The 17738-nt window shown below is 54.7% G+C and overlaps 1 protein-coding gene across 6 annotated transcripts in view; it reads right to left on the bottom strand.

Moving 5' to 3' along the window:
- Positions 1 to 17738, bottom strand: part of TMCC2 (transmembrane and coiled-coil domain family 2) — a 40418-nt gene that overhangs the window by 13575 nt on the left and 9105 nt on the right. For 3 of the 6 annotated variants that reach the window (XM_058700107.1, XM_058700106.1, XM_058700110.1), the window contains exon 1: positions 734 to 933. Coding sequence is in view for 4 of the 6 variants with exons in the window: in XM_058700110.1 (XP_058556093.1) it covers positions 734 to 760 (27 nt within the window). In the remaining 2 variants the exon portion in view is untranslated. Of the gene's footprint in view, positions 1 to 733; positions 934 to 13739; positions 14295 to 15235; positions 15425 to 17738 lie in introns of those variants that run through there. The other 3 variants (XM_058700103.1, XM_058700104.1, XM_058700105.1) reach the window with 2 other exon arrangements.

Here is a 17738-nt window from a genome sequence, read left to right as displayed (position 1 = left end):
CTGGGAGATTTCCCCTGCCCTGGGGCTCACAGGCTGCTCCTTCCCATCTGGGAGGAGACAGGCAGGATCACTGAGTGGGGAGACCCAGCTCTAAAGAGGTGCCCCCGCCACCACCACTCTGCCCATCCCCAAGCCCAGCTGTCGCCACCAGGAGTTCAGTGTGCATGAGGACACCCAGGTGTGACAGGCAGCACCTCCAGCCCCCGTGGGGGGTGCAGCACATGGAGACATACACCTGCATCACTCACCCACCTAGTGCAAGCCCAGAAATGCCTCCCACCATCAGAAGCCCCCCTGACAAACAGAGGCACAGTCCACTGGCTCCCTTCTTCACCTCCTAAAGGAAGTAGGGCTCCCGGCCAGGATGAAAAGGAGGTCTCTGGAGCCTGGAGGGGACTTCTTGTTGGATCCTAACACAGCCAGCTCAGCCTGGAGTACCCTACCTCTCTCCCTTCTGCCCTGCTAAAGCCTCCATCACTCCCAAGCCATGCTCCCTAGCCAAGAACTCCCTGGAGGGATCAGAATTCAGCCAGCATCACCTGGGGAACCCCCGCAGCTCTGAGATATTCTTCCAGAAATCCACTCTCTGCTCAGACACCACTACAGCTCCTTCTCCGCTGGCTTCTGCTCCCTATTCCCCACTCTCCTCCATGCCCCATCCCCCCCCCCACCGCCTCCCCCCAGCATGGCCCGGGCATAAACACCCAGGATCAAACACAGATGGCAAACTCACAGCAGTCCTTTCCTCCTTGGACTTCATCTGGACAGTTCCAGCAAGAAATCCTGTGAGTGGCCAGCAGAGGGGGCCAGAGGGCCACGATTGAGGCGAGCAAGCTCTGAGCAGGGGTACAGGAGGGCCAGCGGAGTTGAGGGCCCAGCTCCGTCTCTCAGGGAGGCTTCCGAGGCAGAATCACCAAAGACACGGCTCCTGCACCTACGGCTCCTGCACCTACGTGAGCCAGGCGAAGGACTCGGGTTTTAAATACTCAGGCTCCACACGTGGTAGGGTGGTCCCAAGAAGGTGCGAAGAGATAAGAAGGTCCCAGCCGTATCTGTGGGGCCCAATGCCAGGGCGTGCAGCCAAAGCCAAGAGTAGGAGTCCCCACACCCTGGGCTTGGGGAAACCTTACAAACATTAATGGTGGCCGATGACTTGGGGTTTGTGAGGACAGGAACCTAGCAAAAGCACATCAACAGGTCCCGATTTCTGGGGGCCAGCTCAGCCATGTGCGGCCCGGGACATGAGGGTCAGAGACCACTTCCAGCACCTCCCAACATTTGTTCCTCTCGCACAGTGGTTATGTGCAAACAGGTCTTCGGTCTCACTTTCCCGAGGAAGGCAGGAATCACATCTTAAACACGTCCGAGCCCTTCGCTGGGCCTAGCATTAGAATGACCCTCCCTGGGCTTTCAGAATGATTGAATGACCTATCTCATGGGGCTGTAACAGACAGCCTGTCTATTGCAGTTTTGTCCTAGGCATCCAAACCACAGCCTGGTCTTCTCATACTAAGACATCCCTCCTCTTCCAGAACTAGTGACAAGCCTGTAAAATAATATCTAAGACAAAGTATATTGGGACCAAAATTTTTAAAAGCATGTTTTTGCACTCATTCTTAATGCAGCCTAGATGATAACATTTTGGTTACTTTAAAACGATCATCCAAAGACTTTTTTTTTTCCTTTTTAATGTTTTTAAATGTTTATTTTTGAGAGAGGGAGAGGGAGAGAGACAGAGTGTGAGGTGGGGAGGGGCAGAGAGAGGGAGACACAGAATCCAAAGCAGGCTCTAGGGTCTGAGTTGTCAGCACAGAGCTTGACGTGGGGGCTCCAACCCACAAACCATGAGATCATGACCTGAGCCGAAGTCGGATGCTTAACTAACTGAGCCACCCAGGCGCCCCAGACTTTACCTTTTTCTAAATCCACGGCAGCTCTTACTGATTTTTTCCTCCCGTATTTCTCATTGTAAAAGTTTTCGGGTTTTTAGAAATATGTTTCTAATGTTGATTTATTTTTGAGAGAGAGCAAGAGTGGGGGAGGTGCAGAGAGAGAGGGAGCGAGAGTCCCAAGCAGGCTCTGGATTGTCAGCACGCAGCCTGTCGCAGGGCTTGAACTCATGAACTGTGAGATCATGGCTTGAGCCAAAAGCAAGAGGCAGATGCTTAACCGACTGAGCTATCCAGGCATCCCTAAAGATTTTATTTTTAAATAATCTCTACATCCAGTGTGAGACTTGAACTCACCACCCCAAGATCAAGAGCGATACGCTCTACTGACTGGGACAGCCAGGTGTCCCTGCAAGTGTTTTGAACTACTTAAGAAATTTTACTTGGAACACGTCCACAACAAATCAAACAAGCCCTAAGTATATACACATATTCTTAATGTTTTCTTTTTCGAGAGAGAGTAAGCGGGGCAGGGGCAGAGAGTGAGGGGGACAGAGGATCCGAAGCGGACCCTGCGCTGACAGGCTGACAGTAGACAGCCCGCTGTGGGGCTCAAATTCACGAACCGTGAGATAATCATGACCTGAGCTGGAGTTAGAGCCTCAACCGACGGAGCCACGCAGGTGCCCCCCCAAAAAGGTGGTCATTTTAAAGCCCTTATTTTTTAAAACGTGTCAAGTCAAATTCAGCATAACGCGTAGAAGCACTTCAAGAAATGTTGGTGGAATAAATGAAACAAACAAACAGATCTCTCTCCCCCGCCTCCCTCCTTTCTAGGCTCCACCAAGCTAAGATGTGTAACCTTCCCTTTCAAGCAGAACAGAAGGTGGCAGTGAGCAGGAGACCAGAGGTGGGGAGAGCCCTGGGGCTCTCTCCTGAGCTCTCTCCCTCCCTGGACTTCCCGATCATGAAGGCTCAGAAGCACCAGGGGCGCCTGGGTGGCGCAGTCGGTTAAGCGTCCGACTTCAGCCAGGTCACGATCTCGCGGTCTGTGAGTTCGAGCCCCGCATCAGGCTCTGGGCTGATGGCTCGGAGCCTGGAGCCTGTTTCGGATTCTGTGTCTCCCTCTCTCTGCCCCTCCCCCGTTCATGCTCTGTCTCTCTCTGTCCCAAAAAATAAATAAAAAACGTTGAAAAAAAAAAAAAAGAAGCACCAGAAAGAGGTTCCTGCAAGAGCACACTGCACCACCAAGATAACCCTGAGGAGAGCCCCCAGGACACAGGCAGCCGGGGGTCTCCCCGATGGGAGGGTTCGGCTCCTCTCCTCCAGGGACAACCACCCATCAGCACAATAACTAAACAGCAGGAAAAAGAGGGGAGGAGCTAGGGGTGAGCCGGTAGTCTGCTAAGAGAAAAGGAACAAACAGGAACCAGGGGGAGGTGTGCCAGGCAGGCCAGGGGGAGAGAGATCCCTTTCCCTCCAGAGTCTGCTCTTGTCTTTACATGCATGAAATGTTCCCAGACCTGCCAAGGCCACGGAGCTTCCTGTCCTGCGGGTGGGAAGCAGGGAGCCCAAGGCGCCGTGATTTGGGGTGGGGAAAGGTTATGTGAGCCCTGGATTTGGGTCTCAGTTCCACAGTTGCTCTGGGACCTCAAGCTCCCACACTCCCTGAGGCTCGATGTCCCCAAGTGCAATGGGAGGCGGGAGTGGAGGGCGGCGGGGGTGGGGGGGGGGGGTGGGGGGGGTGGGGGGGTGCTGAAAAGCCCTGGCTGAAGGGAGATGTATCACAGGAAGACTCACCTAGGCCAGGCTCTGTGGGGGAGGGCTACCCCTCTCAGTGGCACGGCAGAGGGCCTGCGGTCAGCGGCCTGCCACAGACCCGCACCCTGCCACTCGCTGACCTCGGCAGGCCCTGTGGGTGCTCTGTCACAGCTGCAGGAGGAGGCACCAGGGCCTACAAAGCAGCAGCCTGGAGGAAGAGGCCTTAAGGAATCAGACCCTCAGCATCAGGAGGTAGGAGGGGAAGGTGAGAGACTCTCCGTAGCCGAGCCTCAGTTTTCCTGGCTGCAAAATGGCACGCGTGCTCATGAACTCCCAGGGCTGCGGTGAAGATAAACTGGGAACATGCCTGACACATTGTCGGTTTTACTGAACAAGACGACCAGCGCCGAGGCCCCCTCGCCACACGTGTACGTGCACATACACGCACACACACACCACACGCTACTTGGGAGACTTTGCCTGGGACAGAGGAAGCCACAAAAGTGGCTGCCGAGAGGGTGGCAGGTGGATGCGGAAGGGCTACAGTGAGCAGTAAGGCTGGGGGCTTAGGCAGCACACGAGCCACAAGGCAACCTCCTTCTGCGAAGAAGAGGGTGCCCCTGAGAGGATGCCATCGCGTGTACCTGCTGTTAAGTCCTGGCCGTCCCGCTCCCCTGCCGTCACCCCCTCTGGCCTGGCGGAGGCGCAGGCCCCATGTCAGCCAAGGTGGGGCGGCCCCCGTGGCTCGGGCCCACGAGCGCGGGCAGCTGGGCTGGGCCAGGGGTCTGTGGTCACACTGCCCCCACCCTCCCGGTTAGCCTGAGCCCAGGGGTGACAGATGGAAGAGGACGCTGGAGGGAAGCCCGGATAGTCACTGGGCTCCGCTCAGTTCAGTCTCCTCTTCCTCTTTGTTGAGGTTTCAGGCCAGGCCCCTTCTTCCCCTAATACTGTCAGTTTCACATTTTCTCTTTTCTTCTTCTCCTCTGGTTATCGTTCTTCAGCTCCTCCCTTTTTTAATCTTCCTACTTACTCTTCTTTCTCTTAGGGGGAAAAAAAAAAAGGCACAAACCACATATTCTGAAGGAGGGGAAACCTGAGAAGCCATCGGCTTTAGAAGCTAAAGACAGCTAAATTTAGCAGCTCAGAATAGAAGGTGAGGCCTTCAAAATCTCACGCTCCAGGTGCGCTGTGAAAATCTCCCAGTTAGCATCCCTCCGTGGCAGGCTGCTGCCTCGCTAATGCTCACCTCTTGCAAATAGGGCTTTGGGAAGCGGTCGGCACTCAGAGTCCTTCCTCCAACACTCATTTGTTGACCCGACCAGAAGATGCATCTTCTTAGAAACTCACATTTCTCAGCAGAGAGCTTCTTCGTCCTCCCTGCACCACCCCCGCCATGAAAGGCAGGAGGGGAGGAAGATTCATAGTCTGCGGGGTGAACTACAGCAACCAAGTGGGCATGTTTCGTAGGAGCAGGTGGAGAGGCTTGGCCCCACGAGCGGATAGAAAAGGCAGACAGAAAAGGCCAGAATGGAGAGAGCTGGGGGGTGACCAGCACGCACACACCAGGCCACCCTCCAGCTGCTTCCAGGGAGGGAGAAGGCCATGTCTCCCACCTGGTGCTTTTCCACCCGCCTGATGCCGTGGACACTCCTACAGGAAGCCCCCTGCGGGCAAAGTCATGAGCCAGACGCTGGGCAGTGGAGAGAACCGCTCATCTTTGGTCTCTTTTAGGAAAATCAAAATGGGTGACAGGTGGATAGAAAAAGATGATTTCAAGCCTTTCATAGCCACTCTGTTTCCTTGGTGGTGGGGGCGCTGGGGACAGGTGTAGGAGAAAGTGACCCAGAGAGGAAGCAGCTTCTCTTTGGGTGATTTTTAGGAAGAGAGAACCCCCACTCCATACTCTTTGCCGAGAAGAATTTATTTTTTTAATTTTTTTACATTTATTTATTTTTAAGAGAGAGGGACAGACAGAGTGCGAGCAGGGGAGGGGCAGAGAGAGAGGGAGGCGCAGTACCCGAAGCAGGCCCAGGCTCTGAGCTGTTAGCACAGAGCCCAATGTGGGGCTTGAACTCACGAATCGTGAGATCAGGACCCGAGCCGAAGTCGGACGCTTAACTGACTGAGCCATCCAGGCGCCCCTGCCAGGAAGAATTTAGAATGATTCCTTTCTAAAAGCAGAGGGTTGACATGCAGAACTCTTGGGGGTTCCTGCTGACTCCAGGGCTCCTCACTTACATGAGCTGCCCTGATTAAACAAGGAACGCAAGCTGCAAAATGCTGTTCGACTGAGTGCCAAAGCCAGCAAGGCTCAAAGGGACACAACCCGCAAGTCCGAGGCACATGCCCGCCATGCCACCGGGCCCCTGAGAAGTCAGTAGACAGGCATGGGGCCCAGCTCATAGTTGGCTCTGAAGCCGCCTGCTCAGGCCGTGAAGAAACCTTATATAATGAAGTTAATATTACAGAGCTTTTCCAGGGCAGGCTTCACCTTTCCGGCCACCCGAAGGAGGTCACAGTATCACTTTGGATCTGTTGAGCGTCTGCTGGGCATCCTTAATTATTCACTAGCTATGGATACTGGCCCAGCTTTGGGGTCCCAGTAGCAGGGTTTCTGCAGAGGTGGAAAAGGATGCAGTGAGAACTCCCCTATCCAGACTTGGGTGAAGGTCAAAGAGGACAAAAGACAAAAGACCTTCTTTGACCAAAAGAAGGTCAAAGAAGTAGAGACATGAGAGTTGGCCTCTGCAGGATGTGGGAAACAGGGGCTGGCAGGGGCCAAGAGCAGTCAGACGCCCCAGCGCCTGTCGCTGGGGAGAGAAGGGTGGTCGGAGAGGGCTACGGTTTCCAGAAACAGCACTCATTGCCTCCAGCCCCCACACTGCAGGGCATGACAGCCCTTGGCTCCTGGAGCCCAGCAGGAATGCGGCCGGGTGTATGTATTCATCACTGCTTCTGTGTCAGAGCCCTCTGCCCTGTGGCGTATAAACAGAGAAAGCTCAGACTGCCCATGAGAAGAAAGAGGCAGAAGCGGGGATCAGGTTAGCGATACTAGATATCCATTGCCTCATCTGGCACCAGAGGGAACCGAGATCGTGTGTCCCAACTCAGGGATGTGGTGGATACAGGGAGGAATGTGCACGGTGGCTGGGGAGCCCTGTGCCAGCTCCCTTGACCCATGCCCACACCAGCTCCTCGCCGTCTGGAACGGGATGACAGAGAGCTCCTCCTGCTGCTCTTACCGGCTCCGGCGTGGGGCTGATAACCAAACCCGGAGCACGCCTTCCCCTGGGGTGCATCTTATGGGCTCAGGGTCCCAAGGGGAAAGGCTGGGGACTTGAAAGTCTCCCACCTGCATCTGGGCTGGAGTCCTCACAGACTCCAGGGGCTGCAGAGAGCCACAGGGTCTCCCATAAGGTTTTAGCCTGAGCTAGGCCACAAGGGGGCTGAAAATGCAAGAAACTGGGTCTTGCTAGGTAACTTGGACATGAGCTAACTTCACCACCCAGCCCCCTCCCCCCCCACCCCCACCCCCACCCCCCGGGGGAATTCTGTACTTCCAGAAGCCAGGGCTAATCTGGAGAACAGGGGGAATTTTCTATCTAGAAAGAAAGTCATGGATGTCAGTGGGGAAGATGAATAAAGGCTAATTCTAGAAAAGCCAGGTCCTTCCTGGGACAACTAACTGAGCCCAGGATCCTGCTCTAAAAGAGAAGGCTGTAGCTCATGATCTCTGGGGCCCAAGCTTTAGGTAAGGGGCAGAGTCCTCACTGTTTAGCCCCTCTCCTGATTGGACAGGACCCCTAAAAGGCAAGGTGCTTCTCCTGCATATGAGGACCACAAATCAGACTAAAAGAAGAATTTGATTTGCCAGGTGCTACAAGATATACTGCTGTGGTGGGGCCCGAAGGACCCAGGAAAATAGTTTTTTTTTTTTTTTTTTTTTTTAACATTTATTCATTTTTGAGAGACAGAGAGAGACAGACCCAAGCAGGGGAGGGGCAGAGAGAGGGAGACCCAGAATCCAAAGCAGGCTCCAGGCTCCAAGCGGTCGAGGCTGCTTCTGGGTCAGAGCCCGCTGACACAGCACAGAGCACAACACGGGGCTCGAACTCACGAACCTCGAGATCATGACCTGAGCCAAAGTTGGACGCTAAACCAACTGGGCCACCCAGGCGCCCCATGTCTTTAATCGAGACAGGAAACGACGGTTCACGACAAATCACAGAGCTGCCCCGTCTTGGCCTGGCGAGCGGCTGGCTGCCTCTGGTTCTCTGTCCACCTAAGGAGCCTTTGCATGCGGAGAGGAAGAGAAAAGACGAGGGGACGAGACGGAACAGAGAAGGCGGCTGTCCTCCCCAGCAATTGGGTAGGAGTTCCGGCTGGCACAGACCCGAGTGTATACATGAATGACTGAACGGGCAGGGTGTTATGTGGCTCTGAAGGTGGATGTATTTGTGTGGACAGGCCGAGGAACGCAGCGGGACCCTAGAGCAGGGCCCCTTCGGCCTCTCGTGTAATCTGGCCTGCAAGCTCAGACACACGAGGAAGCCCCCCAGATGTATGGTCTGGCCTCCCCCAGCTGCTGAGGGGTCGGCAGGGCAGCCCCACCCACCTCTGACCCAGCAGGATCTCAGACGTAAATAAACCAGGCTCCTTTGGCACCTGCCAAGATCTGTCTTCTTGGCAAGAGCCTAGGGCTAAGGGTGGCCCCTCACTTGCCATCCCTCGGAGTCAACAGGGGTGCTTATTTATGCCGGGGCAGAGAAGAAAAAATCTTGTTGTCGAGTAAGTCTGGTGGAGCAGTATATGGAAGAACAGGATGTCCAGAGTCTGCTCTGGTTTAGGTGATGAGCTGAACACCACTGGTTTCCCTGCCTGGAGCCTGGAGATAAGACCTCCTGAGGCCACAGGAAGCATCCAAGCGTGACACGATCTCTCCACTCTCTGCACCTCACCGTGTGCACCCGGCCCTCTCTCCCACCCTGCCTGCCCTGGTTCAGCAGGGGCAGCAGGCTGGCCTGTCAGTAAAAGTCCTGCCACTGAGCACCTCTGTGCTGGTCTCCGAAGGCTGTCTAGACACCTTCTGCGAGCTCTAGGCTCCCACCCACACGCTGTTCCTCGTCCTCAGAGGCCACCAACCACACCACACAGAGGGGGAAGGGCAACCAGAGCAAGGCCAGGAGCCAGCCTGGCAGGGCTGGCCATAAACCCAGTGCTCCTGCATTATCCCCCTCCCGAGACCCTCCAGCTGGGTGCACCTTGCACAAGCCTGGAAGTGGGGAGAGGAACGTGGCAGCAGCTTAGGGAAAATTTTGAGTAAGACCAAGAGGGAAGCAATGAGCCAATCAGATGTGGAACAAATGAGAAAAAGGGAATATACGCCTCTGATCCCTGCAGGGGCTAATCTGGTCCCTGAAACGCTGGGAGCAGGACACAAAGGCAGGATGGGAAGAGTTACTAGGTTTCTCTGAGAGTACACATTTTCTCAGAACTGCTGCTCAGGAGAGAGAGAGAGAGAGAGAGAGAGAGAGAGAGAGAGAGAGAATGAGAGAGAGAAAGAGAGAGAGAGAGAATAAACACTCATCTGCTGGGGGACACTCAACTCCACTGTTGCTGCCCATGTAACCAGTGGTTCCTGCTGCAGCCCCTGCGGCCCGAGTTTCCCAGAGGTTAAGGCAACGTTACATACAGATGGAGAACCCAGATGTCACCTGCATTCTCTGGGCACCTAGGGCCCCAGTGCCCCAACAAATGATGACAATTTTTTTCGCTTTATAGATGTCAGGCAGAGAGAGTAGCTAACTTGCTCAGTGCTATACAAATAGTAGAAAGCAGGATGGTGGGGCGGAGATGGGCATTTGTTTTTGCTTCTTTTTAAAAAAGAAAAAAGTTCATTTATTTATTCTGGAGAGAGAGAGAGAGAACGCATGTGCGCATAAGCAGGGGAGGGGCAGAGAGAGCAGGAGAGAGAGCGTTCCAAGCAGGCTTCGTGCTTTCCGCACAGAGCCTGACGTGGGGCTTGATCTCACGAACCATGAGATCAGGACCTGAGCCAAAATCGAGAGCCCGACGCTTAACCAACTGAGCCACCCAGGTGCCCCCGATTTTGCTTTTAGGGGAAATCATTTGAGGCACAACGTCGAAAACAGCTAACTGGAGGGAACAAATGATAGCCAACAATGTCACCAAGGCTGAGCTGCCTCCCAGGACCATGAGCCCCTATCTGTTCCCCTGCTGTCCTTGGGGCTCCAGGTCCCCTGCTCTCTTCGGGTGGGGGCTGGGCGAGCCTCTCCATGACAGCTGAGGAACTATAGCTGCCTCCAGGCTGTTCCAGTAACTCAACCCCCGCCGGGGCCGCTCTGGTCCGAAAGCCAGCTGGTGAGTTCCAAACAATGGCAAGGGGTGTGGGTAGTGGGGGAGGCTTATGAATTAAAAATAGATGCTAGTAATCACCAGGGAGCTTGCAGAGAGCATGCGGAGCAGTGTTTACTAGAGAGAAGAATACCTTCTATTCATATGCCCAGACCGGGGTGGAACCACCACAGCTTCTCACACCAACCAATGGCCTCTGGGTCTGGGGGAGTCAGCTGACAGAGCCGGGTTGGCCGGAAGACCCCCTTGCTCCTCAGGAGCTCCCCAGGCCTTGCCTATCTCTGGAGGAACAGCTACAGGGCTGGAAAGCTGTGTCACGGAAGGGGGAGCGGCACCCCAGCAATAAAGTCGCCCTCTTGGGCCGAGGCAGGTCTGCTCCCTGTGGATACTGCATCACGTGACCCCTGGCGCTTTCAGTGACCTCACATCTGTTTGGTCTCGCGAACACGCTCGAATGTGGGCTCTAGCCTCCTCTCTGCCATGCAAGTAGCTGGGTGTCCTCAGGCAAGCAGTCTCTTGATTCCTCTAGGACTCGGTCTATTCATCCGGAAAATGGGGATAAGAACACCTGCTCTGGCAACGTCACAGGGAGGTTGTTCAGATTAACTGGGCAACACATATGACAGAGTTGGGGAGGGCTGAAAGTTCTAAATAAGGATATAAGACAGTCGTAGGAACAATCATGTCCCCCAGGGCACCGTCCTGCCTGGCAGCTCGCCCAAGAGCGTCCGGCCCCGGTCTTTCACCGGCAGCGAGAGAAGAACCCCGGCTGTCTCGGGGCCGGTGTCCACACGAGCCACGTGCAAAAGCCTGGGGAGAAGCTTCCCGGCTGACACGCCCACCCCCGCGCCCCCCAGCCCCCTGCATTCGAGGTCAGCAAACATCAACAACCCTTCACCAGCTTCTCACGGGGCCAGCCACCCACCCGCTCCGTCTGCTCAGGCAGCCAGAGAACACAAGGTTCACATGCTCCTCTTCATAAAGGAGCTGTGGTACTGGGGACCCTGGCCTGGCAGGACGGTTCTATTTTTATTTTTCAAGTGTCTTCACTGACTCAGCGCTGAGAGGTGGGTCCGGCTGCAGCTGCACGCAGAGCACCTGTTCACTGTGGCCTGGTAAGCTGCTTCATTCTGCCGGCCCCTCTGGGGTCTCCATTCCACAAGCCCTTTCAGCCAACACATGCAGATCTCACTCTGGGAACACACTCTCCACAGTTGAAACTAGGGCTTGCAAATGGTCTGGTGCCATCCATCTGAATCCTATCTTCACGCCGACAACTCCCAACTGTATGCCTCCAGCCTGGATCTCTCCCCAGGACTCCAGACTCATACATCTGACTGCCTACTTGGCATTTCCATGTGGATGTTAATAGCCGTCTCAAACATAACAGGTCCAAAACCCAGCTCCGCTTTCTGCCCGCCCCCCCCCCCACCATGGCCCCTGCCAGATATCTGTTCCATTTGCCTTTTTTCCCAACTCCGTGAATGACGATTTCGTCTTTCCAGCTGCCAGGCCAAAAAGCCGTGTGCCGTCTTTGCCTGCTTTCACGCTCCACAACCGTCAGAGGTGGACGTGGCCCGATCTCCGAAGCAAATCCAGAATCCAGCCACTTCTCCCCACCCTTACCACTCCCACCCAGCTGCAAGCCACCACCGCCCCGTGCCTGGAGTATTTCGACAGCTTCCCGGCTGGACTCCGTGTTTACACCCCGGCTCGTAGCCTGTTCACACAGCAGCCAGCGTGGTCTTCTGAAAAGGTATCACTCATCTGCACAAAAACCTTCTAATGACCTCCCATCTCACTTGGGGAAAAAAGTCAGAAGCCCCTTTCCTGGCCCATGAGGCCCTAGGTGACCCACAACTCTCCCCACCCATCTTTAAAACCCCAATAAAACCCAAAGTGCCTCAACCCACTATCTGCTGTCCTGTCTCCCCGCACAGGCAACACATGCTGCCCCCACTTCCACCAGCTCCGCAATCCACTGAAACGGGTTTCTTGCTGGTTACCAATGACCCCCTCTGCGTGTGCTGCCTGCACACACTTCCATACCCAGATAGGACCTGTCACTCCTGCCCCGTTTCACTCTTTTGACTACTCCCTCCTCCTGCTTCAGGATTCTCTCTCTCCACGGTGACTCCTCTGTGTCTGGCTGTTCTGTCCCTTTTATGTCACATCTGTCCTCGGCTTCGCACTCACTCGACACGTGCCCTTCAGGGATCTCTTCTATACCCATGATTTCAAGCTCAGTGCTGACTTCCAGAGTGCCAGCCCGAGTCCAGACCTCTCACCCATGAACCCGACTGCCCGCTGGAGCTCTTTAGTCGGACGGCTCCCAAAGGCACCTGCAACTCAATGCGTCCAAAAGTGAACTCATCACTCTCCTTCCACAACCTGCTCCTTCTTCTGTGTTTCCTCAACTAGAAGATGCCCCATCCGCGAGGTTGGTAAGCCAGAAACCCTGTTATCATCCTCTCCTCTTTCCTTTTGTCTTCCTATCCACTTTCTCACCTGGCAGTGCTGATTCCAACTTCCAAATGTCTTCCGGATTTGTCTCCTCCTTTCCATCCTCACTGCTGCGGCCCAGACTCCTGAAGCAGCTCCAAAACCGGTTTCCTTGACTCCACTCCTAACCCCCTTCCCGGTCTATTGTCTACACTGAGATCCAGAGGGACCACTTCCTTCCAGCTTCCTGCCTAACACCCATGGACACCTTCACACTACCTGTGTAATCTGGCCTCTGCCTACCCATCGGTCCCCAACACAGCTGGATGCTGTGACCACAGCGAAGGCCAGGAGGACCCCTGCGCCAGCTCGTGGACTTCTGTACATGCTACTCCCTCTCCCCCCTCTTCCCCTAGTTCTTTCCTGGGCTAACCTGTACTCCTTCAAGGCTCAAGTCAATGGCTTCCTCCAGAAGGTCTTTACCAACTCCAATTCCCTCCCCCTGCTCCCAAAGGCCTCACAGCCTCTATCACAGCCTTACCACCTTATTCTGTCCGTTGCCCGTCTGCCCCCCCCCATTCAGTAAGCTCGTGAACACAGTACCTCGGCTTGTTCATTCTTATGGCATTAGCAAGCGTTCAGTGAGCACTTGTCATATGAACAAAGGAGTGAGGACAGAACTTCAGGAAGTGCCAAACTAGCTTTTCTCCTTACCCTTACCCTCTCCTTACCCCTCATGGCTTCCTCTCCTACCTTCTTTGGTTGGTAATAATAATAAAAATGATACTGTGCCAGGCTCCATCCCAGACATTCATACATACGTGAACCCATTCGAACCTAGAGCAACTCTACTGTTATTATCCTCGCTTTCAGCTGGGGAAACTGAGGCACACAGACGTTAAGTGACTGACGCAGCTTACTAAGTGCAGAGCCAGGGCTGGCGCCAGCCTGGGCTCTGAACCAACTGCCGGTACTGCTCCTTGATGGCCTGTTTAAGGTAAACAAGCCGGAATTAACATCGGCCTGAGCAAAACCTCATTTTTGAAAACCCCTGAGACAAAGAGAAACGAACCCTTTGGGGATCATCTCTTGCCTTGGGTTTGGTCCAACCCCGCGGACAGTTCTGTGGGCAGCAGGGTGTGGGTACCCACCCGGCAGGGCCCCCAGCTCAGCCCCTCGCAGGTCCAGAGGCCCCTCCGCGGATGGCTCTCGCGGCCGAGTGCCTCCCCGCCACACCGAGGCCACGCCACGCCCCCTCGTGCCCCACCTCACCTTATCGCCGCCCTCAGCCTCCTCGGCCAGGAGGTACACGTTGCCGCCGTCAGCCAGCAGCAGGGCGGTGTCGGTGGTGGAGGAGGAGCGGGGGCGGCACTGGTGCTGGTGCAGGATGGCGGCCAGGCTGCTGTCCTGGGGGGCCTTGCGCAGCAGGTGGGGGCTGCCGCGCTGGGGCTCCAGGGAGCTGCTCTTGGTGCGCCGGCTGCCACCCCCGCCGCCGCTCCCGCCGCTGCCGTGCAGGCTGGCGCCCCGCTTGATCGAGGGCCGGGAGCGGATCTGCTGCAGCACGCGGTTGAAGGCGGTGGGCCGAGCGGGCAGGTCGTGCAGGGACATGGCGTAGGAGACGCGGTGCATCTCCGGGGAGCGCTCCTTCTCGTCCGGGGAGTCATGATCGGACATGCCCTGCTGCTGCTGCTGCTGCTGCTGCTGCTGCTGCTGCTGCTGGGAATCCTGAGACGTCTGATGCTCCCTCTCCCGAGACCGGCGCCGGCTGTGGAACAGGTGCTTCAGGCCGTGGCCAAACATGGAGCCCTCTGAGAGCTGCTGGATTTTCTTAACGGGGAGAGATGAAAAACCCTCGTGAATGGAAAGCTCTGGAATGCCCAGTTGTTGGGGACAGAGGTGGGGGGGGGGGAGGGTGTGCTCTTGGGAGATCACTAGAGCTACTACAGCTGTCTGAACCTGGAAGATCCCTGCGAATGGCCTGTCATGCCTAAAAGGGCACCTTGCAGAAAGGTAGCAAGCAACCCTGACCCAGTCTCTATTCCCCAAGAAATGTACCCCCACAGCCCTCCACAGGACATTCGCGATCAACACACGGTTCAGGGTTACTGGTCATGCGATCTTGTGACTAGTCTGAGGCTCACGGGGTTGTATCCTTCTGGATCGATTCCCGCCACCCCTGCCCTCCGGTCTGTCCCTCCTTCTAAGTTCAGTCCTCTTTCGAGCTGCGCTGGCTCTTTTAGACCACCAGGCACCCATTTCCAAAGACGCCTCCTTGCGGTGCTCTCTGAGAAGATCAGGGTCAGACCATCAGGTTGTACTGTTGTAGAAGACGTTGCTGAATGCTTACCCAACACATGTTCCCCTTCCTTACCAACCAAACGGCCCGGCCTTCACGCCCCTTGCTAAAAATTCTTATACTTCATCAGATTCCCTTGCAGCTAGGAGTGACACGTGACAGCTCTAGCCAATGAAAAGCAAGGTGAGAGTTTCTGGCAGCACTTTTGCTTTCCTGCGAAAGCTCCTGGCCCTTCCTACTTCTTCAGGTCTGGAATGTAGCGGTAATACCTGGACACATAGCTGCCGTCTTGCAACCACAAGATGACTGGCATGATGGCAAAGGGCTACACACACACACACACACACACACACACACGGCGGAGCCGCAAGCGACAGGTTTGGGAACTTGATGCCAAAGCAGTTCTGAATGCCCATCTTGGGATTCTGGCCACATGAAATAAATAAACCTATCTTTGTCTACAACACCGTACCTATCTTAGCATGCTCTTCTGTTATTTGCAGCCAGTCTCATTCCTGATGTCGTTGGCAATAAAAGAAGTTTTACTGGAGTTTCCAGGTTGGTGGATACATCCATGCCAGGAGGATGGTGTACCCCAGTTCTACCAGGACAGAAGCTCCTGCACTCGGGACCCTTCTGGACCTCGTCCCATGTATATTTCTCCATCTGGCTATTCATCTGTATCCTTTGTAATACCCTTCGTAACGAACCGGTAAACAAAAAATAAATAATAAACATTACTTCTGTGGGCATGCCTCACAGTGCAGTCAGTAACGTGACCACTTCTTCAGCATCCCTGTCGGAATGAGGTATCTAAGTCAGTGTCTTTCCCCTCAGATTGGAACGGACCAAAGGGGCCCTGGAGCCCAGTGCTGCCCTGGCCCCAGCCTTCCCTCTCGGCTCTGCTGCTCCCCAGGCAGGACTGTTCAGGCCAGAGACGGACAGCGTGCCTGTCAGGGGGCTGGCTTCTTTGGCCAGGCCGAGCCCTAGGCAGAGAGCTTCAGAGCCAAAGGGAGGGCTGGGCCATGCAGGACCAGGTGAGAAGCCACACTCTGGAACTCCTAAGAAGGAAAATTCGGAACCTGGCCATTTGGGGCTCAGTGAGCCCCAGCAGGTCCTCACTTGGGAGGAACAACCCATAATCTCATGAGCCAGCCTCATTTTTATCTATTTTTAAATATTTATTTTGGGAGAGTGTGAGCATGAGCGGGGGAGGGGCAGAAAAAGAGGCAGAAAGAGAATCCCAAGCAGGCTCCTCGGCGTCAGCACAGGGCCCAAGGCGGGGCTCGAACCCACGATCCGTGAGATCGTGACGTGAGCCGAAGTCAGACGCTCAACCGACTGAGCCACCCAGGTGCCCCTGAGTTTTCTTTTCTTCTTGAAATCAACTCACAGACAGAAAACCTTAGACCATGCAGAAACCAAGAAAAAAAAAAGCCCATGTTAGATGTGAAGTAGCTGACCTGGCTCTTGGTTTTTTCTACCTCAGGATTGTATGTGGAGACAGCTGCACTGACCTCTGGGTGTCAGTAGCTAAGCTATCGTAAATTTGTGTAAAAGTTCAGGGCTTTCAGTTGTGGCCTCATTTGAGTCTCCCCACAATCCTCAAAGTAGGCAGCCAGGCAACCTTCCATCACCCATTTTACAGACCAGATATGTTACCTCGGCACAAGTCACTAAGGGCTCACGGTTTACAGTTTTCAAGGGGTTTTTTTTTTCTTCTACATGATCTCACTTGATTTTCCCAGACACTAATAAAAGCAACAGTAGCAACATCCCCACTTGTAGATGAGGAAATGAAGGCTACCACCATTGCTTCTCAAGAATTTAATTCTGGGGCAGCCCCGGAGACATTAGGTTACACAGTGTGAGGCTCTCCCACGGGAGTTACTGTCCCCGCAGGGCCAGCCTGAGGCAGGGCCAGGAGGCCCCCCTGAATCTGCTCCGGGCAGAGCCAACATGTCCAGGGCAGACGGACAGGGGAGCGCACTCTGCCATCAACTTGGAAGTGGCCAGATCCCGTGGCCTCCAGACCAGGGACGGCCAGGACACTCCTTCCTCCTGAGGCCCAAGCTATACCAGACCTCCCTCCAGGCATCATGGATGGGGCCAGCTGGCTCTGGCATTTGCCGAGCTGCTCCTGTCAAACAGTCATTACATATTACAAACTGTCCTCCCAGCTTCCCATTCCAGGTCTCTCTGTCCTCTCCCTACCACTCCTGACCCAGCTTCTCCAACTCAGAGGCCCATCTTCTGTATCTGCTCAGGTAAAAAGAGTTCCCTTCAAAAGACTTCACCGGGTCCCAGAGCTCTGAGCCCTGGGAAACAGGCAGAGGTGCTGTGGACAGCGGCCACACTGTCTGCTATATTGCCTTGAATCCTAAGATCCTTGGTCAATTTATTTTAAAATCATGCAGCATTTTTTAGAGTGCTCTCCAATCTATGCTGTCATTCTAACCTTAGGAGGGAGAACGGGACAGGTATAGATCAATTGTCTCCATTTTGCAGATTAAAAAAACTGAGGCACAGCACAGTTAAGTGGTTCATCCAAGTTACATGGGCAAGTCCCCCAACTTCTAGTCTAATTTACCCTCACTGGCTCACACACTGATTCTAAGACTAAAGCAGATGTGGTATTTACATGCATCCCAGAACAGTATCAGAGGCAGGATTACAACAAACCTAAAAAGGCCTGGGCCAGGGGGAGTCGGGTCCCCTGAACCGTAATGGCCGATGTGCCCATGCCACATTGTAGGACTTGGGTAAGGGCTTTAACCACAGTGGGCCTTCATTTCCCCTCTTCCCCGTCTGTTCTGAAGGTGAAGGAAAGCCCAGGATGGTGACTGGCTGACCACAGGACCTTTGCTTTCGTAGTACCGAGGAGTCTGCTAAAGTCTATGGTAGGCATGAGGGGAAAGAACAAAAAAGCAGCCAAAGAATAATGAGACGGGGGTGTTGCTCACTAACAAAGTGCA

Source organism: Neofelis nebulosa, chromosome 15 (genome assembly GCF_028018385.1).
Source record: "Neofelis nebulosa isolate mNeoNeb1 chromosome 15, mNeoNeb1.pri, whole genome shotgun sequence".
NCBI lineage: Eukaryota > Metazoa > Chordata > Mammalia > Carnivora > Felidae > Neofelis > Neofelis nebulosa.
This window is presented reverse-complemented; position numbering and strand designations above follow the sequence as displayed.